This window comes from Diabrotica virgifera, chromosome 4 (assembly GCF_917563875.1).
Source record: "Diabrotica virgifera virgifera chromosome 4, PGI_DIABVI_V3a".
NCBI lineage: Eukaryota > Metazoa > Arthropoda > Insecta > Coleoptera > Chrysomelidae > Diabrotica > Diabrotica virgifera.
The window spans coordinates 109,002,518-109,028,150 of NC_065446.1; the positions used below are offsets into that span (position 1 = coordinate 109,002,518).

Sequence of the window (25,633 nt, forward strand, 5' to 3'; positions counted from 1 at the left end):
TTTCCTTTTTCATACCTTCGCACGACATTGTTCAAGTCCTCTTGACTATAATTACGACAGGATCTACTTCCGACTTTTCTTTTATAGATTCTTACCATTTTCAAATAGCCCCTAAAATGACGTTAATCATAAAGTCGCCGCCACTGGTGTCAAAATTTAAATTAGGTCTAAGGAAAGGTCAGATTCGGGATTAATGCAAGTTAGGCAAACGAAATCTTACCAACACACCGATAGAAATAGCAATTTTGCAAATGGAAGTATTCAGGTCACAAAAAAATGCTTCTTTTTGTGATATTTTTCTTTTCATATAGGTACGCAACACCGGTAAACACAAAGCAACCATAAACAACAATGATAAGTCGTGGGCAGGCATGCCTTTTCAAGTGGCACTGGATAAGATTAAATCGGGCGAATCGTTCAGTGACAGCACTTACTTAAAAAGGTGATTGAGTTTATTTTCAAATTACCCCGCTATTTTCAAGTAGCCCCGTTTTACGGTAACATTTTGCCTTATTCGCCGTCGTTCTTGTTTTTATTTACTTTTAGACCCATTTAATACAGCTTCTCCAAACCTCCTGCTGATACTGCATCTTTGCGATCTGTGAAATCGATCTTTGCTCCCTGAGCATTATATTCCACATTGCAAATAATCGAAATTGAAATTTGCGTAATTTACCTTTTATTCCGTGCGTTTAATTGGCAAGCATACATATTTAAATAAAAACAAAAGAAAAACAAGTTTCCATTCACAAAAAAATACCATTATACTGTTTCCTGGTACTCAAGTAAATTTGGGAAACCCTGTATAAATTTATCTTATTCCGTCCAGTATCGTTAAAAAGAACCGAACAACCGAACGTGTTTTGATCGTATTTATTTGAATATCATCTCGCAAACAAGTTCAACAAATCCGTTGGCCTGATCTCAAGTCCAGTTTGCTTTTGCAGTGTCAACTTGGGCCGTTTTGCTAGGGATACCAACAGTTTCTCTGTGAATACACTGTGTTAATTGCTAAGATAAAAATGGTAAGTGCCAGGCTTTCTTATTATGATTTTCGTTTAAAATTTTAAGGTTTATGAAGAAATGTTAGAAGTAAAACAATAAAAAGATATCATTAAAACCTTTGCATATTTTTGTACAGATAATTCCACATAATGTGGTTTTTATCTATAAATTTTCAGAACATGACCTTGCAATGTTATAAATCATTCAAAAAATCTATTAGTGCAGTCAGTGAAGGTGGATATGAGCTATTACCTCCGATTTCGTTGAACCTCCATCGATTTCCATGAAAATTGGTGAGTGGTTACAGGATATCTCAAGAAACAAAGGTGACATGGTGCCAACTTGCGCTTTTATCCGGTGGATGCCACCCCTTCTCGGTGGTGAAACTTATTTTATTAAAAATGACCCCATAATTCGATAGAGGGACAAATTCGCTTTTTGAGGTATTAAAGATCAAAGATTTTAATTTTTCGTGAGGAAAATGCATGTTTTTAACCGATTTTTCATAGATAACTCAAAAACTATAATTTTTTACAAGAAAGTTATTATCACCAAAATTGAAGCCAATAAAAAATGAAGTAAACTCCTTAAAAACCATTACTAGAAAAACTTTTTAATGTTAACTAAAAGTGAGTTATAAGGTAATTGAATGTATATTTTTTTCGGTGAATACCCAAATCTAAGTACCTATTCCAGATTAAATAACGGGAAAATAATGCATTTTATTTTATAACATACACTTATTATTGTTCTGAAGCTATTTTCTTGTGGCATTTTTGCAATTAACTACATAGTTTTGATGGGCGAAACGTTAATAAAATCATTTTTTTATTAAAATTGTGGCTTATTTCCCATTAAAACTAGTTAATTATAAACTTATTAAACCTTTGTCAAAGGACTTAAAGTATACATGAAATGAGCCCCCAAACAAGTTGATAGCATGAAAATTTCTGATCCAAACATTTTTCAAAATCTACCTTTTAGAAATTTTTCCAAAAAATGTTATTGAAGTTATACTTTTTTAGGCGCGATTTCATTGAGGGTGAAATTTTATTAATCTGCGCGCATGCGCACATCTACAGTATGGTATTAGTCGTTATACGGGCTCTGATTGGGTGTTGAAATGATCTGTCAATAATTGTTCAATATGGAGGTTATCGGTAAACAAAAATATTGTATATATTAGTTTTTATTGTTGTGAGGACAGAAATAAAATCAAATTTATAATTATAGTGACTTTTTAAATAGTTTTGAAAAGCCGCAGGTACATAATTCTAAATGTTTCAGTTGTATTCCAATAAAAAATTATCTTCATACCTATCTATTTGGAAAATGTAAAAAAAATAAAGTTACCTATTAGTAGGCAATGCTTTAATTTACATAATCTGATTACGAACAAACTTTCTACAAATCTTCATCTAATATATCGTTTTCTTACTCTATATTTTGTTGTATTTTAATTCGACAAAAATCTAACTAATAATTTGATTAAATTCGTATAAATAAACAAAATGTCAAAAAGTTTATGATGTAAACGTTTAGTTTGTGTATATTCCCACATGACGTATACGCGAAGGTGGTGCAGTAGGAAATCGCTTCGACTTTCGCACGGCGCGATAGACGTAAAGTGGGTTCAAGCCCCAAGCAAGTTGTTATTTTTTTATTTTTTTATAGATTTTATGATTATAAGTATATTATTATATAATTTTTTTCAGAAAATACGTATTTAATTAAAATTTTTGGCAACAATAATTATTGTTCAGAAATCATTTGTGGCATTTTTGAATGTGTTTGTGTGTGTTTTATTCTTTTATTTTTTTAATTTTTGGTATTGTTTTAATAAAAAATTTTGGAAAGTAGTAGAGAAACTGTTTAAAGTATATTGATTTCGTTGAAATCATATAATAGAAGTATAACTTCTTACGTGCGTACAAAGTACACACATTCTTTTTTTGTTTTTGTTAAATAACTCCGTTAATTTTTACGGTATTAGGTTCAAGAAAAAACCATTTGAAAGATAATTCTAAGAGCTATTAAACCATGTTAAATTTAATCTTTTAAAACCCTTACTTTTTTAAAAAATAAAAGGATAAATGGCCCTGGTTACATGGTTCTCGCAGTAAAATGTATCTGAGTTTTAAACGTTTCTATCTCGGTTATTTTTTACCCTAGAGAAATAGTAAAACAGGTAGAATCTTTTTAGATAAAAAACTAAAATTTGGTTTTTTATCATTTTTTACGTATATTGAATATTTTTGGATTTATTATTATCAAAAGAAAATCAAAATTACGATAATTTTAAAAATTCTGAATTTTTAAATTATATATATATATATATATATATATATATATATATATATATATATATATATATATATATATATATATATATATATATATATATTTAAATATGCATTCTAAACCAGTCAAAATTGTTGAAATCATTACTTATGCTAATCATCATCATGGCATCTACACTCCTAGCGGGTGATTGCCGCCCTCTTTGGGTTCTTCCGATTCGTTTGTCGCGGTGAATCAATCCGCAGTAACATTTTGGTTTTACAATTGGTTGTGTGACTTGGCATCTTCTACAATTTTCCTCCACGTTCCTGTTTTTGCTTCTGGTTACCCATTCTCTGACTCCCATCTTCTTAAGGTCCTCCACTATCTGGTTCTCCCATCTAGCTTTGGGTCTTCCTCGTGGTCTGCCTGATACAGGTCTTCATTTGGAAATTTTCTTGATAACGGCCTCTGGATTCCTCATTTCTATATGTCCCATCCATCTGAGTCTCTGTGCCTTGATAAATCTGACGATGTCTTCTCCTTTCAGAAGTTCTCTTACTTCGTGGTTCATGAGTTTTCTAAATTCATTATTACCTAAGTTTAGTGGTCCTGCTATCCTTCGAATTATTTTCCTTTCTAGGATCCTCAATCTTTCTTCCTCTTGCTGTGTCAGACACATTACTTCAGCACCATATGTGATTACTGGTCTAATTGCTGCTTCGTAAATTTTCAGTTTTGTATTCTGAGGAAGCTTCTTATCTTTGAGGAAGTTACTGTATTTCCAGTAGGTTCTGTTTCCTGCCTGGATTCTTCCATTAATTTCTATACTTCTATCATTAGTTCCATTAACTGAGACTCCAAGATATTTAAGATGTTCTACCTTTTCAAATTCATATTCACCAATATTTAAGCTTATCATATTAACTGGGTTTTTTTCTTGAGCATATTAGGTATTTTGTTTTGTTTTGATTTATTTCTAAACCCCTTTTGGATGCCTCTTTGCATAACTTCGTATATTCTTCCTTTAAACTGTTTAGGTTTCTGCTAATTAATGCTCTGTCGTCAGCATACGCCACAGGTTGCGACGTCGACGTTATAATCGTACCTTTTATTTCTGTAGCTCTTATTGTTCATTCTATAGCGACATTAAATAGTGAAGTTGATAGAGAGTGGCCTTGTCAATTATTGCTGCAGTCGGTCCTTTCATTGTCGTTTTCGTAAGCTTTATAAGTTTCATTGGTATATCTAGGTTTTTCATGTCTTCTACTAGGTCGGGTCTTTTATAAATTGTATCTTTTTTTTGTCAAAAATATGCATTCTAAACCAGTCAAAATTGTTGAAATCATTACTTATGCTAATACAAAGAAAATATTGTAAGGATTACTATAAATATTAATTTTTGTGGAAATGGCGTAGGAAATGGCCTATGTTTTATTTTTCACTTTATCCTAAAAAATTCGAAAGGATTATTTTATTTTCAGCATAACTTGCTTAATTTTGATGCTATTGACTTCTTCTTGATCTCATTTGATAGGTATTCCGCAGTATTGTTTTAGTAGGTATATTTTATAAAATGCATCGTTTTCCCGTTATTTAAGCTTGAATACTTAGATTTGGGTACTCGTCGAACAAAATATACATTCAATTACCCATAACTCACTTTGATTTAACATTAGTTTAGTTCTTTAAGTAAGGAGTGTATTCAGTATTTATTATCTTCAATTTTGGTAATAATATCTTTTTTGTAAAAGCTTATAGTTTTTGAGTTATACGTGGAAAACAGCTTTAAAACATGCATTTTTTGTACGAAAAAATAAAATGTTTGATCTTTAATAACTCAAAAAGTATTGATTTATATTAATAACTTTATATAAAAAATTTTGCTTAAATTTATTTCTCTATCAATTTGTGGTGTTTTTTAACAAAATAATTTCTCGGGGGTGGATGCCACCCCCAGGGTAAAAGCGCAAGGTGGCATCATATCACCTTTGTTCCTTGAGGTATCCTCTAACTACTCACTAATTTTCATGAAAATCGATGGAGGTTCAACCAAATCGGAGGTGCAAACCTTCAGTGACTGCACTATATTAGAAATTGATGCGTGTTTATTATACTGATTTATTTATTCTTACTTCGTTCCTGTTTATGTTAGTATATTTTATTTGTTATTTATTACAGTCAGAAATGTAACATTAAACACACCTACAAAAGAACAAATATAAAAAACTACGAATTCTTCTTATGGTTTCTTTTTATATCGAAGTTTGCCTAATATCTCAGCTATTACACAAACACGCATTTTTTGCGAAAAAGAGTTTTAAGTTTAATAGATATCCAATAGTAAATGGGGTGTGCTAATCACACACTTTGCTTTTTAGTTTCTTGTCTAGCTCTGGCTTCAGTCTGTTCAATATGATCTTATTATCGATTATTATACTCTCGTTCCATTTCTTTGAAAGCTCCTCGTCGGCCTACCTACAGTCCCTGCTCAATTTATTAGACTCATCCTAGAAATATCACTTTTTAATTTCAAGTACCTTAAAAGTATCTTCAAAGTGATACGGAACTGCTGAATGCGTTAAGTTAAATAACCCCTAGAGGGAAACGAATTTTAAAGAATTTGGCTGTAAAACGCAGAAGAGTTACCCATAGGGATATTAGGAATAAAGTGGAAGAAGCTGAGTGTTCAGTACAGTAACGGAGGCAACTGTACGCTGAAATTTGTAAAACATGAAATTCAAATGTCATAGACCTAATAAGGAACCAAAACTATCACCACAAATTCTCAAGAAACGTTTAGTTTGGGCCAATTTGCATAAAGACTGCAAATACTGTTTTCAAAAGAAACAGAACTAAATAGGTACTGAAATGAAGATACGAAAACTACAATACCTTGACAGGAACAAAACACCAACTTCTCCAGAATATGTAAGGAAAGGTTTTAGGAACCCCCTCTGTGGCTCAGTGGTAAGAGCGCCCAACCTTTGGATCGAAAGTTCCGAATGGTAGTGAGTTCGAATCCCACCAAGGTCAGGAATTTTTTCATTTATTATAAATGAAAATAGTTTCTGTCCTTGTGGGATCGGTATTCACCGAGGGACCGCAGATATTCGGATACAATTAGCGTCTCTTTGCAAAGACAATGACGTCGACTTTGCAAAGTAACAAGACACTTACTCAACACACACACACACTTCACATTACACCTGAGTTAGTGATAAGTTATACAATTACGTGGCTAAAGGTTCTAGTTCTAAACCAAGGACAGAATCAGAGAAAAAAAATTAGCGTTGGAAGGCGACCAATGTCATGGCTTCACAATCTCAGGGAGTGGTTAATTGCTCATCTAACCAGCATTTTTAGAGCAGCTGTAAACAGCAGAGAAAGCAGACATTATCTTCGCTAACCGGGGACCAACAACGAATGAAGACGGAGTAAATTTTTAAGAAGAAGAAGTAAATGTCCATGACAATGTCTAGTTCTATTATTTTTCTTTTATATTATATTGTTTATATTTTTTTACAAACATTTGTAAACTTAATTTCTTTATTTTTTTTTTGAAGTGATGTATTATTTGTATAAAATCGCTCCTAATAATATTTTGCGGTATATTCGATAATGTCCAAATGTGATAACCTTTTTAGGGTCACTTGACATTTAATATAAAATAACACAAAATAAAACAATTCAAGGAAAATGTGTTATACGTATACTCGTATATTTAATGAAATCACAGTTATACAGGGTGTTTCATTAATAATTTTCCATGTAGTAACTGGAGAAACCTTAGCACAAAATACAAAGATTTAACCTAAAACACTTAAATAAAATGTGGTTCCTTACTGAGTTACAGGGTGTTTTATCTAAAAATTTAAAAACTATTTTTGCCCAGCATTTTAAAACTATTCGACATATCCTTTTCATACTTGGCAGAATGTGCGACTACTATACACCCACCCTACTCAATTATGATAAACAAACGTTTCTAGCTACTACCAGAGGCGTAAGGCAGGGAATAGTGAATGCTTGACCCTTCTCAAATTCTACGTCACTGGTGGAATTACTATTTTAGTGCCATTTTTAGATTCTCAAATACTTTCTTCGTAAATAATATACTCCTCATTGGTGACGATAAAGTCATTAGTTTTCGAGATATTTGAAGTTAAATATGAAACGGCACAATTATTTTGATTAATTTGTGATATGATTCATATGATTAAAATTTAAAAATTATTTGTACACAGTACTTTAAAACTATTTGGCGTATCCTTATCATACTTGGCAGAAAGTGTAGGTACTGGCTTATTCTTCATGTGCCATCTCCTCTAAGAAGGTTGTCAACCATCACGGCAATTTGCATTTTCGATACCGCTGCTCTAAAGAGATCAGCAGAAGTGCAATTGAACCAAGCTCTCAAATTGTTTAACCAGGAAATGTGTCTTCTTCCGCGACTCCTTCTACCCTGTATTCTTCCTACCTGTAGGTACTGTACACCCTACTAAATTAAGAAAAATAAACGTTTCTAACTACTACCAGAGGCGTACGAGAGGGAATATTGGCTGGTTGGCCCTTCCCAAATTCTACGCCATTGACGAAATTGCTATTTTAGTGTAATTTTTTTATTTTTCAATACTTTTTATGTAAATAATAATAATAATATACTCTTCAGTCGTAATGCTAAATTGATTAGTTTTCGAGATATTTGAAATTAAAAATGAAGCGACACAATTATTTTGATTAATTTGTGATATGATTCATATGATTAAAATTTAAAAATTATTTGTACACAGTACTTTAAAACTATTTGGCGTATCCTTATCATACTTGGCAGAAAGTGTAGGTACTGGCTTCTTCATGTGCCATCTCCTCTAAGAAGGTTGTCAACCATCACGGCAATTTGCACTTTCGATACCGCTGCTCTAAAGAGATCAGCAGAAGTGCAATTGAACCAAGCTCTCAAATTGTTTAACCAGGAAATGTGTCTTCTTCCGCGACTCCTTCTACCCTGTATTCTTCCTACCTGTAGGTACTGTACACCCTACTAAATTAAGAAAAATAAACGTTTCTAACTACTACCAGAGGCGTACGAGAGGGAATATTGGCTGGTTGGCCCTTCCCAAATTCTACGCCATTGACGAAATTGCTATTTTAGTGTAATATTTTTATTTTTCAATACTTTTTATGTAAATAATAATAATAATATACTCTTCAGTCGTAATGCTAAATTGATTAGTTTTCGAGATATTTGAAATTAAAAATGAAGCGACACAATACATTAATCAAAATAACCGTGTCGTTGCATATTTTTAACTTCAAAGATCTCGAAAACTAATGACTTTATCGTTACGAATGAAGAGTATATTATTTTCATAGAAAGTATTTGAGAATCCAACAATTGAACTAAAATAGCGATTCCACCAGTGGCGTAGAATTTGGAAAGGGTCAACTATTCACTTTCCCCCGTCGTACGCCTCTGCTAATAGACAGAAACGTTTGTTTAACATAATTTAGTAGTTTATATAGTACCTATACTTCCTGCCAAGCATGAAAAGGATACGTCGAATAGTTTTAAAATGCTGAGCAAAAATAGTTTTTAAATTTTTAGATAAAACACCTTGTAACTCAGTAAGGAACCACATTTTATATAAGTGTTTTAGGTTAAATCTTCCTATTTTGTGCTAAGGTTTCTCCAGTTACTATATGGACAATTATTAATGAAACACCCTGTATTAGTTTTTGTTATAAATCCATTGAAATTAAGGTATGTTCATTGTTCCGATTCTTTTTGGTACTTTTTTTTGACAATGCTGATTTCAAGAAACTCTCGAGCCTAATATTTTCTTTCTTTTCTTAACCTTTCTTTCCTTCTTCCTTTCTTAAGGCCTTATCTTTCTTAATTGCTTCTTATGGTAAATTTTATGGTTTTGAACTTCTGGGGATTATGTTAAGCCCTACATTTGAAGTCTTTTATGTAAAACAAACTCTAACAAGAAGTAAAACCACTTCTATGTAATAGGTATAATCACTAAAATTTTAAAAATACCAATGGATTGAATAAAATTTGTTCATTCAGAACGTTTTCGGACCTATCAGTTCATCATCAGGGAATTCATATATACTTGCTGACTAGCCCCAGAACCAAACAATGGTTGTAATTATAATTCAATCTACATTACAGTATTGTAAAATTGAAAAGGCTAAACGCCGATGTTAAAAGATAACCTCTGGGAACATCGTGAAACTCTAAACGAGAACCCTAACCAACCATCTTGGGCCAATGAGGTCTGCCAAGACTTGGCAGAACCATGTTCACAGAGGTTATCTTTTAACATCGGCGTTCAGCCTTTTTAATTTTACAATACTATAATGTAGATTGAATTATAATTACAACCATTGTTTGGTTCTGGGCTAGTTAGCAAGTATATATGAATTCACTGATGATGGACTGATAGGTCCGAAAACGTTCTGAATGAACATATTTTATTCAATCCATTGGGATTTTAAAAGTTTAGTAATTATACCTATTACATAGAAGTGGTTTTACTTCATGTTAGAGTTTGTTTAACTATATGGTATACAGCCAACCCAGGGATCCAGGGAACTACCCTTAGTTAGTCTTTTATGTAAGTACGGTCGATCTGCTCTGTGATTGTGCCATGGGCTAAGATAACTAGTTAAAACATAGCCCTGCAAATGATTTCCTCCCTTGCTGAATTTAGCTATCAGCCCATATCTTCAGCAAGCAGTCTATCTATCTACAGTTCGTTTCGATTTCTTTCAACCAAATCATCATTTTGATTGCTATGTAGGAGATTTTATCGAATGCTTCCAACTACTACTACTATCGGTTTACAGCGTTCTCTGACGCCTTCCGACTCCTAACCGTCATTCTCTTCTGTTTAACCATAAACCTCGAGGGATTTCTCTTTCCTCTAGCCCTCTAGTTCTTTTTCAATTCCCCTTCTCCAGCTTCTTCTCGTCCATCTTTTTTTCCTTCTCCCTTGTGGTGCCCACGCCAATGTTTCCTCTATAAAGAAAATACATCAAGTATGACTTCTTAATTTTCCAGAACTAACTCCATCGTATGTGCATTTTGATACAGCTGATGTATCAAACTTTCAACTAATACATCATTCCTCACTTTCCGATAAAGCAGTTTGTCAAAAGTTTTTATTACTTTATTGTTCAGCTAATGGAAATTGCTAATTATCTGATATTTTTTCTATGTACTAAAAATGTTATACGATGAAAGCCATATAAATATCTTTATACCTCTCACGTATACCATCGCATTCCTAACTCCAAACTAGGTTTCATTAGGTCTCTTTCGCAATGATTTCTTATTCTTCCATGAATAATACGAAGACAAATTTTCAGTGTGTGGCTCATCAGACCAATTGACCTTTATTCATCGTATTTTTTTGACCGCTGCTTCTTCGAAATTTTATAAAAAGGGAGACTTCAGCCATTCCTCAGGTATTTCACCAGTGGTACACATGTCATTAAAAAGTTTGACAACTAGAGAACTCATGTACTCTTCTTGTATCATTTTTTAGTGCAGCTGGAATGTTGTCTGGTCCAGTCTAGTTCCTTAGAAGAATTTATTTTGATAGCGGTGGTCTGCTAAGTGGGTTTGTTCCATCATACTCTTGTACGGCATGTGCCATTTCGCTTACCAGGCTATCTAGTCCAGGGTAATAAGGTTTTTTCCATGACACTTGAACAGCCAGCAGGGTACTGAAGCGTTTTTTCGACAGGTAATACCTATAAGAGCAAATTGTAACTATTTCATGCGTAGGATCTGGCGGCCATTTTTATTTATAAACAATTAAGTGTCAAAAAATGGCATTTTTCACTTTTTTTTCAAATCAATGGAAAACAGGGAAACTTATGCATTTTTTAGTACAAATATCTTCGAGATTATAGAAAAAGCTTTAAAATGACGTATTACAAAGTATGATATACTCATTTATTGTTAATATAATTGCGAAAAAAGGTCGGAATTGCAAAAATTATTTTCGCAGTAACTATTGTAAAAATTAGTGTACAGCTTTGAAATTTTTGTCAAATAAGGGTTTTTTGGTGCTTAATATGTGATAAAAATTTCAAAGCGATTCATTCAATTGTTTAAATGTTATTCAAATTGTTTATCTCAGAAACAATTTTTTTTGCAATAACATAAGTCAGAAGAAAATGACGTTAGAACCATTCTACAGGTGTCAAATGAAAGAGCATGAGCTATATTTTCAACGTGGTTTAAAAAAAGTGAATAAAAATGCATTTATTAGAAATAAATAATTAAGCAAAAGTATCGTAAATCTTTCCTTATAAACTTCATATTTACTTGGTAGTTGTGCACTTAAAAGAGGGTAAAAAAGTTAATTTTTTTGGAAAAAGTTATTCAAAAAGTTTATAAAGAAAAATTGACGATACTTTTGCATAATTATTTATTGCTAATAAATGCATTTCTTATTCACTTTTTTAGACCACGTTGAAAATGTAGCTCATTCTCTTTCATTTGACATCTGTGGAATGGTTCTAAGGTCATTTTTTTCTGACTTATGTTATTGCAAAAAAAAATGCTTTCTGGGATAAACAATTTGAATAAATTTTAAACAATTGAATGAATCACTTTGAAATTTTTATCACATATTAAGCACCAAATAACCCTCATTTGACAAAAATTTAAAAGCTGTACACTAATTTTTACAACAGTTATTGAGAAAATATTTTTTTTGCAATTCTGACCTTTTTCGCAATTATATTAACAATAAATGAGTATATCAAACTTTGTAATACCTCATTTTAAAGCTTTTTCCATAATCTCGAAGATATTTGTACTAATAAAATCATAAGTTTCACTGTTTTCCGTTGATTTGAAAAAAAAAAGGGAAAAATGCCATTTTTTGACAGTTAATTGTTTATAAATAAAAATGGCCGCCAGATCCTACGCAGGAAATAGTTATAATTTGTTACTATAGGTATTACCTGTCGAAAAAACGCTTCAGTACCCTGGCTGCTGAAGTGTCACGAACAGGGTATATTTTTGTCTTATTACCCTGGCCTAATCGTGCAACTTATTGTTGTCCCGCTGTGTATTATCACATTGTTTCTTGTATGGCTAGCTTGTAAGGAATCTGCTTATCCATTTCAATAGGGATTTGATCTAAAACTACCTATTATTAGTTACGATACATAGATACTATTCTAAATACTATTAGGTATAACAGTACAAACTATATTATTATTACCAATTTTTATTTGTATTAATTTTGATTTTAGGTGTATTTAATTTCAGTCTTTTATTTTTTAGGTATTTAAAGAACAAATTCAAATTTCTCTGATTTTTTCTCTAAGTATATGCACACTGTGTCAGATAGCATTTCCGGAACTACCTACGCAAAGACTGGATAGCGACCAAACAAAGGTAAATTATATTGTTTAGTAGATGTATATTACCAGTGGTAGGAGAAAATAAGGTAGTATATTCTTAATCTCTTACTCTTCTTCTTTTGGTGCCTATTCGTTTCGAATATTGGCGATCATTCTGGCTATAATTATTTTATTAACTAATGCTTTAAATAGATTAGTTGTTGCGGAGAACCATTGTCTCAGGCTATTGAACCATGATATTCTTCTTCTTCCAATTGCTCGCTTTCCGAATACTTTGCCTTGAAGTAGTACCTTCAGTAATCTGTATTTAGACCAGTTTCTCATTATGTGTCCGAGATATTCTAAATTTCTTCTTTTAATGGTATACATCACCTCTCTTTCTTTTCCCATTCTTCGTAATACGGTCTCGTTGGTAGTCCATTCTTTCACGGTTTTTGCTCTAAATTTTAAAGAACCGCTTGGATTGATATGAAATTTGGCATATTGATAGCTAACATGTCAAAGAAAAAAAGTGATATTGTGCCGATGTGTGCTTTTGCCCTAGGGGTGACTTTCACCCCCTATTGGGGGTGAAAAAATATATGTCCAAAATAAGTCCGGAAATGGGTAAACTGACTAATTTAAAGTAACTTTTGTTCTATAGAGCTTTTTCGCCAAGTCAACACTTTTCGAGTTATTTGCGAGTGAATATGTTCATTTTTCAACAAAATAACCACATTTTTAGACGGTTTTTCGCAAATAACTCAAAAACTAAGTATTTTGTCAAAAAACGCTTTAGCAAAAATATAGCCTATAAAAATGTAAAAAAAAAATGGTATACGCGTTAGGTCTCTGGATCTCGTAGAACCAGAGGTATAGCCAATGAAACATAAATTCATATTCACCAAATTTCAAATAGAATATTTCGACGTGAAATATCCAAAAAATTAAGAACTTTTTGGGGAAAACTCATTATAACTTTTTTAAAGTGTTTAAAAAAATATTTTATTTCTCTTTTTACAAAAAGTTCGTAGCATTAAATTTAAGCAAGTTACGCTCAAAATAAAGTTGGTCCCTTTTGTTTTTGCAAAAAAAATCGGGAAGACCACCCCCTAATTAGCAACTTAAATGAAATTAATCGTTATGTTGTGTTTATATGATCTGTAAGTTTCATCGATTCAAAGTGCTTATTTTTGAAAAAAATTGGTTTCAAAGTAAAATTTTTAAAAATTTAAATTTTGAAAAATATGCTTTTTTTTCAAAATAATTTAAAAATTGTTAGAGATACCAAAAATCTCGAAACACAAAAAAAGTCAGATTTGCTTTTCTGAATATCATATATTTTTTTGTTTTTCTCTAAGACAACAATTGATTAAGATTTGGTGTTCCTAAATTTGCATACATTCGTGATCAGTGACTCGTTCAACCCCTTTTAACTACAGCCCTTTTAAAAATAAGGACTTTGAACCGATGAAACTTACAGATCATATAAACAATATATACACGAGTCAAGAAACTTGTGAAGTCGTAACGATTATGTTCATTTAAGATGCTAAATAGGAGTTGAATTTCTCGATTTTTTTACCAAAACCAAAAGGGACTAACTTTATTTTGAGCGTAACTTGTTTAATTTGGATGCTAGAATTTTTTTTATGAAACAAAAATGAAGCTTTTTTTAAACACTTTAAATAAGTTGAAATGAGTTTTCCCCGAAATGTGCTTAATTTTTGGTTATTTCACGTTAAAGTATTTCATTTGGAATTTAACGAATATGAACCTATTTTTCATTAGCTATAACGCTGCTTCTACTATGTGTAGAGACGTGTTGTATACACCATTTTTTAAAATTTTTTACAGGCTATATTTTTGATAAGACTGTTTTTTCGACAAAATACTTACTGTTTGAGTTATTTGCGAAAAACCGTCTAAAAGCGTGGTTATTTTGTTGAAAAAATGAACATATTCACTGCCAAATAACTCGAAAAGTATTGACTTAGTGAAAAAACTCTATAGAACAAAAGTAACTTAAAATTAGCCAGTTTATCCATTTCCTGACTTTCTTTGGACAAATATTTTTTCACCCCCAAGAGGGGGTGAAAACCACCCCCAGGGCAAAAGCACATATCAGCACAATATCACTTTTTTTCTTTGACTTGTTAGCTATGTGTATGCCAAATTTTATGTCAATCCAAGCGGTTCTTTAAAATTTAGAGGTTTTGCAATATTTTACCGTTAAAGAACGGACTATGGTTATCTTGTCCGTCCATGATATCCTTGGGATTTGCCTGTATAGTCACATCTCGAAAGCTTCAAGTTTTTTCTCCATCGCTTCAGTGAGTGCCCAGTATTCAATTCTGTAGTATAATATTGAGAAGATATAACATCGTAGGAGCCTTACTTTTATCTCCAGATTAAGGTTGTGGCTTTTAAAGAGTTTGGCCATGTTATTAAATGCACTCTTAACCTTCTCTATTATACATTGTGGTGGTATATTAAACAGAAGAAATTATTCTAACAATAATCATCTTAAAATATACCTTCATAGTAAATCGCATGTAGTAAAGAGAGAGAAAAACGTACTAAATATACTGAAATATTTTAATAAATTTATTTACTTTTAGGGAAGGGTACCCCTTTATGCACCAAATAGATGTCCAGAAAATCAACTATATTATCCTGGATACCAACAACATGACTGGATCTGTGATTGTGGCCCAAGTAAGTAGAATTGCTATTCTGTTTGCCGTTTACCACTTCTTAATCGCCATTTTTTCTTGACATAGGTATACATATTTTTTTTTTTTTTTCAGAGAGATTTCTCTTTTCCAGTGCTGTTTTTATTGGTCCGTTCCACTGTAATCTAGAACGTCCTCTTTTTCTCCTTCTATTTTCTTTCCATTTCCAAGTTTCGTAGCTATATTCTTGTCTCGTCCATCCTTTGCATATGTTCATGCCAGAGTAGGTAACTTTCGTTTTTCTATTTTGTCATTTACTGTCTCCTTCACATTCATTAGTTGTCTAATTCGGTCATTTCTCACATTGTCCATTAGTGTTAATCTGCAGCTTCTTCTGCAAAACATTTTTTTATTTGTCACCCACATCTCTAAGCCATACAGTCAACTGCTTTCCAGTGCCGGATTTACCACTAGGCCGAGTAGGCCGTGGCCTAGGGCCGCAAGCAAAGGGGGCCGCAGCGTTTTGTAAAAAGTAGCAAAACGTTGACAAGAGTAGAAAAACATTGCAAAAGACTGCACAGACTTGAATGTGACTAGCAACATACATATACAAATCTATAAAGGAGTACGTATTGAGTCTGACAGACAACTTTAATTCCTATGAAAAAAAAAAAAGAAAAAGAGTTGTCTAAAAATGAAACCTATATTCTTTATTTATTTATTCAGGGGCAAGTCCTATTCAGATATAAATGTTACAGTGTTCTAAATTATCATAATATAACATAATAAAGTGGTTTGAGAAAAAATAATTCTATGAGTAGTACAGTTACAAAAAAGAAAAAAAGAATAAGATTACATATAGGTCAGTACAATTACAAACAAAAGATAACACATAAATCAATTCAGAAATGTTCCAAGGTATAACGGTTTTGAGTTATCTAATACATACAGGTCATGTAACACCAATCAGAATACAAAAGCTCTGGCCGAAAGTATTAAAAAGTTAAAAAGTTATAAAAGAAATATGATTTTTAAAGCGGGAAGCTGATAGGTATTAAAAATTTCGAGGTTATTTAATGAGTTAGCTAATCAAAGAGTTCTAGGAATAAATGTGTTGTCAGAATAATTGAATCTATGAAAAGAAACATAAAAGGTTTGCACCTGCCTAGTCGAACGACTGGGGACAAATAGAGATATTTTGGAGAGAAGCTCGGGGCAGTTACACAGAGCCCGTTGATAATTTTAAATAAAAGTCTCTTTGTTTTCTGCGTACGTCAAGTTAGGTAAGTTCAGTATGCGCTCTAATGCAGAATAGTCGTAGTATACATGCATCTTAGTGGCAGTATATCTCAGAAAATTGTGTTGGACAGCCTCAAGTTTCAGTTTATGAGTAAAGTAATAGGGGGACCAAATTGTGGAACAGTAATCAAAATGAGATCTAACCAGGGAGAAATAAAGGGATTTAATAGCTAAGATGTTAGTAAAGTCTCTGGTGGTTCTCTTTATAAAGCCAAGCATCTTCATAGATCTCTGTATTGTACTGGAAATGTGTGATTTATAGTATAGCTAAGGGCGGAGTCAAGGATCACACCTAGATCCTTAGTTTCAGAGGCAGAATGTAAGGTCAGACTATTTATACTATATTCGAAGATGATTGGATGATGAGTTCGATGAATTCTTGAAATAAAAAGACGCCCGAAAAGGAAAGTTCTTCCTTTTCACTTAATGACAAAGAAGACTTAAAGATTAATACATTCAATGTCGTAATTGACAGCCTTTATTAAGAATTCAATGAAAGGTCCGAAGTTTATTTCAGTCTTAATGAACAATTTGGATTTTTAAACAACTTATCGTCAATTTCCAATGAAGAAATCAGGGGAAAAGCTTCGATTTTGGCAAAAAAGTATGGAATCGACATAGATGGTGACTTTGGAGGGGAGTGTATACAGTTCAAAGGCTTTGCGCATTCTACTATGCATGATGACCTCTAATGCATCTGCAGAAAGATCATTCAGCGTGTTGAAAATAATCAAAAACTACTTGAGGAACTCAACGTCTGATGAAGATTCTAGATTGTCTAGTTTGGCTAGTTTTGTTTCAAAATCTGAGCTTTTTCAAGTCTTACAATTTTACGATATGTGTTTAGAGTGTTTAGAGTTTAGATATGAGATTTATTATGAGTATGGAGTGGAGTCAGTGTCAATGTTAATCACTAATCCAACTTTATCCAAATTAAGGACATGCAATTGAAGTTTGTCAGTATAAGAGAATAATGTGAGAATTGAACGATCTAGAAGTTTTTTTTTTGTTGTATTTTTAAGTATTCTTAATATTTTTATTGTTCAGTACCGTATCCTATAACTATTACAGTTCATATTATTTAGCTTGTTCTTTTACTTATAATGTCTTTTCAAATCGGCTTTCAATAATAATAATTTTAACAATATTAATAATTTTACAAATAACTGCTGTTTGATAAATTTTTGAATTATATATTTTCTATAAATCTAGAAATTGTTGTTAGATCTGTTTTGGGATTTTAGCCAAATTTGTAAACAAAGATTATTTAATTAGTGAATACAACATTTCAACCTATTTATGTGCCGTATTCAAGTAAAACATTAGTTGCATTTTTATTCATTTTTGTTAAGCTTTGTATGTAGTACCAATTTTAAAAAGTAAAATTAAAATAACGGTTGTGTATTAATATAAAATATGCTTTATACTTTAAATACATAATAGTGAAGTTTTCAGGGGCCTCTCGGGGTAATTTGGTCTAGGGCCGCAAGTACCCTAAATCCGGCACTGCTGCTTTCCATTATTGACTTAAAGATTTGGTGGTTAGTTTTGCTTGTAATGTACTCGCTCATTATAAACGAGTGTCATTTTTCGTGTTATTGTCGTCCCTTTAGGTACGTATTTTATTGATTGTATATGTTACAGTTTAAGTTGATTATCCAGTTGAAGTTGACTATTCCTAAGCTCGAGTCAACTCAAACGGCTGGTTTTAGTTAAAGTTTATTTAAATTATAACGGAAGATTTTTATTCAACAAACAAACAAAATCCTTTATAAAAGGTATATTTATTAAAATTCCCCAAAAGGGGCTACATCACAAGCAGAACTAGTTTTCGATCTGATTAAAGATCATAATCAGTGCTGACAAGATGCTGACATGCTAACCACCAAAATGAAAATATTTGGGTTAAAATCCTTTAAACTTAATCAGTCATGAAAATTGATTCCATTGATTCCACAGGTTTAAAGGGTTTTTACCCAAATATTTTCATTTTGGTGGTTAGCATGTCAGCATCTTGTCAGCACTGATTATGATCTTTAATCAGATCGAAAACTAGTTCTGCTTGTGATGTAGCCCCTTTTGGGGAATTTTAATAAATATACCTTTTATAAAGGATTTTACTTGTTTATTGAATAAAAATCTTCAGTTCTCGTATTAACATCGATAACAGATGTCTTTATGTCCTTCAAAACCTTATAAAATCGAAACAATTAACAAGACGTACGTAGATATAACTGTATAAAACAATCAGACGTTGTGATGTATGGAAGCGAAACGTGGACGATAACAAAGGCAAACGAAGAGAAACTACGTGTTTGGAAAAGAAAAATCTTAAGGAAGATCTTTGGGCCTGTGCTGGATGAAGCATCAGGATAATATAGGATAAAAACTAACAAAGAGCTCGAAGAACTTTACCCAGACACCAACATCATAAAAGAAATAAAGTCCAGAATACTCCAATGGGCAGGACACCTCAGAAGACATTCCGACCAAAGAACAGTAAGACTGGCGTGGAAGGAAGTCCCAACTGGAAGAAGACCACGCGGACGCCCTCGACTCCGGTGGCGAAATAATAAAGCTGGAGACCTGAAAATTTATGGGCATGGAGAATTGGATAGAGGTTACTCAAGACAGACAACAGTGAAGGCATGTTGTCGAGTCGGTTAAAACCCACGTAGGGTTGTAACGCCACGGAGTAAGTATGTATAATAATAATAATATCGTATGGCATTTTTGCCGGGGAGATCCTTTCGGACAGTTCCGGCGCCATTTACATCTTTAACCCTGTTTTAAGTAACTAGTGCCGATGTACACTAGCCCAGGGGGACCGACGGCTTTACGTGCTCTCCGAGGCACGATGAGACGGCTCGTGTCATTATTGGAAATGAAAAAGGTTTGTCTTTGGCAGGGCTCGAACCCACGTGCACTGGCGTATGAGGCCAGCGATTATGCCGTTACTCCAGGGCTCTCACAGTAAAGACTAATTTACACTTTGGGAAGTTGTCACTGCAAGTGAAAAGTGCGAGTGACAAATGCGAAGTGAATAGTAGCGTGTGAACAGAATAGCTGTGAAGTGACAAGTGTGAGTGACAAGCACGAGTGCGAAGTAAAGTGAATAGAATTGATTCTATTTTTTCTGACAAGTAGCCTTCCCCCTCTCTTCGCAACAACTGAGAACAGTGACAACTTCGCAGTGTGAAAACAGTTTTGCTGTGACAAGTGCATAGTACGAACGCAGAAAATGGAGTGGACCGAGGAGGAAACTATGCGTTTCGTTAAGGAATTTATACAGTACGAATGTCTTTACGATATACATAGCAAACAGTACAGAAACAAACCATTACGCGATGCATCTCTTTTAAAAATCAGTACAAGTATGAACATGACAGACTTCGGCCCGAAAGATGCATATCTTAAAATAAGAAGCATAAAATCAACCTATTACCAAGAGCTGAAGAAAGTAAAAAATTCTAACAAGTCTGGTGCTGGGACGAGCGACATTTATATACCAAATATAAAATGGTTTTGTATATTAGGTACATGATGTCTTGCCGGCTGTGAGCTATCACTTCAATTATCTCTCTTATAATGTTCCGTATTTGTAAACGTTGTTCTTCCTCTATTATGCACTGACGCGGTTACTTTTAACTTGTCAGAAAGAACTTTGCACTGTGTGAACCTTTACTTGTTACTTCTCACTTAACACCTTCTTGTCAGTTGTCACTTGTCATTTCTTACTTGTACTTTTTACTTTTCAAAGTGTAAATTAGCCTTAAGTAAGTAAGAATAAGATATCTGCGGAAATAAATTGAAACATATAATTAGGTTAGCCAACCCCGCAAAGATATAAAAGCAAGCAAAACTAAATAAATATATCAAAAATATTGATAGTGTCTACTATAGAGTTGTGAATATATTATTGATGTGATTTTAGCCTACATCTATTACCCTCCAAAAGATTTCTGTTATCCTGCATATCGGCAAGGACCATGTAAAGATGGCGAACATTTAGTCGTTCTACGAGGAGAGGTCATACCAAGCTGTAACAAAAATCCATGTGAAGAAGGATTTGCCAGGTAACAATAATATGATTTCATATAGCTATTACTTCTTCATATATGGATGACCTAGTTTATTTTCTTTTTATTACAATCATAACCGATAACTTTCCTGCAAATGAGTGAAATGAGTGTCGACAACGAATCACGTCATTTCATCAACACCCATTTCATCGTTCCCCGTTGAGGTTGTTCTAACCATACTCTGGTCTAAATATTTCATTATTTATACTGAGCAGAACGGGCGTTTTAATTCAGATCGGTTTTCTTGCAAAGCCTCATTGATAACGGGTAAACCTAGAAACACGGGGGATGGCAAGGGACCCGATTTGAATCAAAACGAAACCGTTTATTTTCATTTTGTTTCCTGCAAATGTTACAAAACTACTCAAAAAAGCTTTAGATTAATTATTATTATAAGCTCAAAACTACTTTAAAGCTTTATTTAGGAGACTATTGGGAACTTGTAATTAGACTCCACGCATATGAAATTATTAATCGATATCAGGTCCTATAGGCGTAGGCGTAGGTATCCTATAGGATATAGGTCCACTAATAAATGGTTATTAGCTGTGTATCTACTTAAGGTACCAGCGAGACTGCTTCTTAAAAGGCTTAAATCTAGCCCAATAAATATAACAGAGAAGTGATTTAACTCATTTATTCTAACTTAAAACTTATAAAAGGATACATAAAGATATATCAAGGTGAAATAATAATAAGAAATGCTCTGAAACTAAAACTACGATATTCTATCTGTATAATGTTTCGCGTACTAATAGGTACAGCTGATCTTTTCTCTCTTCAGGCCTTTACCGGGAAATATTATCCGAGCTCATAAGATCATAAGACTTACCTTATCTGCTTACTATATGGGTATCACTTGCCTAGATATACCGCAGCCTTATGACTCGACCTTACTGCTTTTACTAATTTTGTGAGGAGTCACAATTCAAACATGTATATATGTAGTACTTAGTTCCTTAGTTCTATTGATTCTCTGTTTTGCCTATTACTTTAATAAAGTACTTTAATTTGCTTATTTGTTTCAGATACAAAGGAACCTGCTACGAAATGGGAAAACCTAATGGACCATGCCTCCCAATTCAGCAAGGCGGTGGTATTTTTGACGTAAACGCTACAACACTTGTCGTGGAATGTCTTAAAGGCACTGATAGACTGTCATTATTCAATTTGCCCAAATTCTGCATGCCTGGAAGTAAAAGAGACAGTAACGGCAATTGCAGAGTCATTTACAACTAATAGAAACACATGTTTTTTGGTTTACCGGAGTATTTTTAGTTGTATTGATAGATCCACAGAATTGCACCAGTTTGGTCTCTCTTTTAAAATTAACAATAATATTTAAGCTACGTACTGAAGTTACATAACAACATATTTTCTGTTTTGGGTATTGGTATGGTAATGCTAATCTTCCACTGGTTTGGTACATGATTGCTATTTAAATTTTCCTGAAAAAGTATATTTATGTTTTCAATTAGAATTGGATCAGATTGGACAAGGTTTAAACAAATCTTTAAACCGCTTTAAACTCTTTAAACCATAGTCAAGAATGTATCAAAATTTTTAATTTGGTTAAAAACAAAAAAAACAGCGGGGTTCGTACGGTCTCCTCCGCATCTCACATTTCGCTCGCCATCGTTTTCTATCCACCCACTCGTTCTCTTCTATAGCTCTATCTTTCATAGACTGTTCTATAACTTTCTTCCATGTTTCTGTAGGCCGTCCTCTTCTTCTATTTATAGGCGTGTAACTTAATGCTCTTTTTGGCCATCTTCTCTCTGGCATTCTCATAACATGACCATACCATAGCAATTTCTTTTGTTTTTATTCGGTCAACAGTGGAATATACACTCTTTGTTCGTCGTCTTATTTCCTCATTTGGTACGTGTTCAAATCTAGATACCCTGCATGCTCTACGTAAGTAATCCATTTCCGCTACTTTTATATTTTTTCATTCCTTTCCTGTGACTTACCAACACTCTGCCCCATAAGTTAGAATAGGTTCCACAATTGTTCTGTAGATTGTTAATTTTGTATTCAGCTTCACCTTGTTAGACCATAGTAAACCATTTAAAATACGAGTTGCTTTCCTTCCTTGCTGTATCCTATGATGCATGTCTCTTTTTGTAGTCTCTTCTTATGATATTATGCTTCCTAAATATCTATATTCCTTACATTTTATTATACTTCTTAACTCGTAACTCCGGATCTTCGGTTTCCTCTCTTATTCTCAAATATTCCGTTTTCTCCATGTTCATACATAGGTCCCATTTTTCATATTCGACCTGTAACTTTCTTAGCGTATAGTCCATATCATGTTCATCGTTGGCAATAATTACTTGGTCATCAGCAAACAGGAAAGTTGTTACGCAGTTACAACATTGCTACAGTGCGCAACATTTCTCAAATGCTGTAGGTACTTCATTGTATTTAATAAGTATCTTCTTCTTTCTTTTATACCTACACTTATATGTTTTGGATGACCAGGAAGACAATTGTTCATCATTCCATTCATGGAAATGGAAGACCATTCAAAGTAACATATTTCTGCTTAGAAACATATAGTAATTATTTTATATTTATTTACTCATGTAGAAGACAATGATGCTAGATTCAAAATGCCTATTGTATCTTGTTTAAAGACCTACAGTGCTTAGTATAAAAGACGATTAACTGAAAACTGACGGTTTAACAAATCAAGTAAAGAGTTCTGACAAAACTGTGCAAAAAATGAACAATTCAAAATGAACAGTAAATTGCAAGGTATATAAGTATTCTATCTTTATCGAAAGTATCTAAGAAAATATGACTTTTTTATATTTAAAATATCTGTAAATATTTATTTTTATACAATAAAACATTATCTAATTTTCATTGGCGTTTATTTATTTGTAAGGTATCCACGTATCTCTTTCTAATTGGGAGTAAAGCACAATATTTATTATTAACACTTCCAAACTCTTTATGGTTATATAGTGAAGAAATGATCGCCTTTAGTTTATGAGTTGAGCAATCTAGATGATGTCAACATAAATAAATTGCACATAAAGGACCTGAAGAAATTCTACTCCCCTGACGGTGTATGGACACATCGGATACCGAAGTAGATGAGTCAACTCCTATATATGCTTCGACCAGGTCTACCCCAAAATCCCGACAGCCAAAATCCCGACAGCCACAATCCCGACGGCCAAAATCCCGACACGCCAGAATCCCGACAGGCCAAAATCCCGACAGGCCAGAATCCCGACAGGTTTCATAAGTTACTGTTTAAGATATAATTACATTTATTTCTTGTTTTTTGTTCTTGGTCATCTGTTTTTTATTTTTTGTTACTAAACAAAAGTATTTTGTATTAAAAGTATTAAACAAAAGTCGGAATTTTTACTTATGCGAGGATTGTTGCATGTCGGGATTTTGGCCTGTCGGGATTCTGGCGTGTTGGGATTCTGGCGTGTCGGTGTTTTGGCTGTCGGGATTTTGGGCGACACCGGCTTCGACCATACTAGTGGAACCCACGTCAAGTAAGAAGCTGCACGAGGATAGGTTAGGATAGTACTGGAATCCCATTTGCCGAGGGTCCTTAGCTTCAAACGCAATAATAAGGTATACACACCACAGGTGGTCAATTATCCGCATTATTCACTGTACACAATTCATTTTGTTTTATGCCGTAGTGGTAGCATTTGATAATTTATAAGTAGAAACCTGACAGAAGCTGAAAAGTTATATCAGATGCCCTGTCACGGATAGAAAGCACAGCAGAAGAGCTCGAAAAAATAAATAAAGATACAGAAAAAAGCATATTTGGTGTCGTCGAGAGCACAGACTAAGATACAGGAAGGAAGAGACAATTCGTAGGACAGAAGGACTGATCAACCAAATCTTATTGAACATATTGAAGATGTTATATTATTAGCACCCCCTGACCAACAAAGTTCTGTAGTCACTGGGGGCCGTCGTGTTGGTCTTCTCTTTAACTGTTTGTTCTAGAGAGAGAAAGAGCGGTAGCTTCTCCTTACTTTCTACACCGCTGTACAAATGCAGGTTTTATAGTTATCATTGTTGAGCTGTTTGGTGTACATTTACTAACCATTCTGACCTCTTTGATCTGGACTGCCGGTATTCTGAACTGAACAAGGTAGCATACATATATAATAGAAAATAGAACAGGTAGGTAACTTCCATCAAATATTTGGGAGCAAATATCAACAACCAGTGTACCCAAAAAAAGAAATCCTATTAAGAATTGAACAAGTGAGGAAAACACTTATGAACATGTAAAAATTTTTACAAGATCAGACCTTAGTTGAGAGCTCAGAATCCGAATGATCAGATGTTACGTTTTTTCTGTTTTGCTGTATGGCTGTGATATTTGGACAATAGACTCTGAAACAGAGAAAAAATAGATGCCTTTGACGCCTTTGAGATGTACAGTGGGTGATCATATTATTAGAGCCACCTTGTAAAATTCAATATTTTAGAGGAGGGTATATAATTGAGCTCTATCATATATTAATGGATTTAAAAGATGAAGTTTGTTTTCAATCCTAATAGTAAAATTAATAATATTGAAAATATTAAAAATATTACTAAAAGATTTTTAAATTGAAAACTTATTGGTACACTTTCCTGGTGACAACATCCAAGGCTTCTACAATTTGCTAGCACATGGATGCTGCAGTGAAGACAAAGGGAAGAAATTCTACACTATGCAATTCACATCCCCCGTCTGCAGCTTGGTAAAGTTCCAACGGAAAATGCACCTGGTTACTCTACGAAGTAATACGACTATAAAATAAAAATGTATACATACCATTTTTATTCAGTTGCAATGCGAAGGCAAAACAATCTTACTTTTCAATTAGAATACGGAGCGCAGTCCAGTCCCCTGAATCGCGATTTTCGGCTCTTATT

The 25,633-nt window shown here is 33.2% G+C and overlaps 1 protein-coding gene across 1 annotated transcript; it reads left to right on the forward strand.

The window, feature by feature from the left end:
* Window positions 1–820: 820 nt before the first annotated feature.
* On the forward strand, window positions 821–23,590 carry LOC114331844 (uncharacterized). The gene is made up of 5 exons (XM_028281520.2): window positions 821–1,025; window positions 12,602–12,715; window positions 15,282–15,378; window positions 20,569–20,710; window positions 21,745–23,590. The coding sequence occupies exons 1-5, from the start codon at window positions 1,023–1,025 to the stop codon at window positions 21,953–21,955; spliced, it is 567 nt and encodes a 188-aa protein (XP_028137321.2). The 5' UTR covers window positions 821–1,022; the 3' UTR covers window positions 21,956–23,590.
* Window positions 23,591–25,633: the final 2,043 nt, after the last annotated feature.

What these genes read in the sequence shown, in the direction of transcription:
- LOC114331844 (XM_028281520.2), top strand. An exon ending in GATCTGTGATTGTGGCCCAA is followed by an intron (nt 15,379 to 20,568) that starts GTAAGTAGAATT and finishes ATGTGATTTTAG; the next exon opens with CCTACATCTATTACCCTCCA. An exon ending in TGTGAAGAAGGATTTGCCAG is followed by an intron (nt 20,711 to 21,744) that starts GTAACAATAATA and finishes TATTTGTTTCAG; the next exon opens with ATACAAAGGAACCTGCTACG.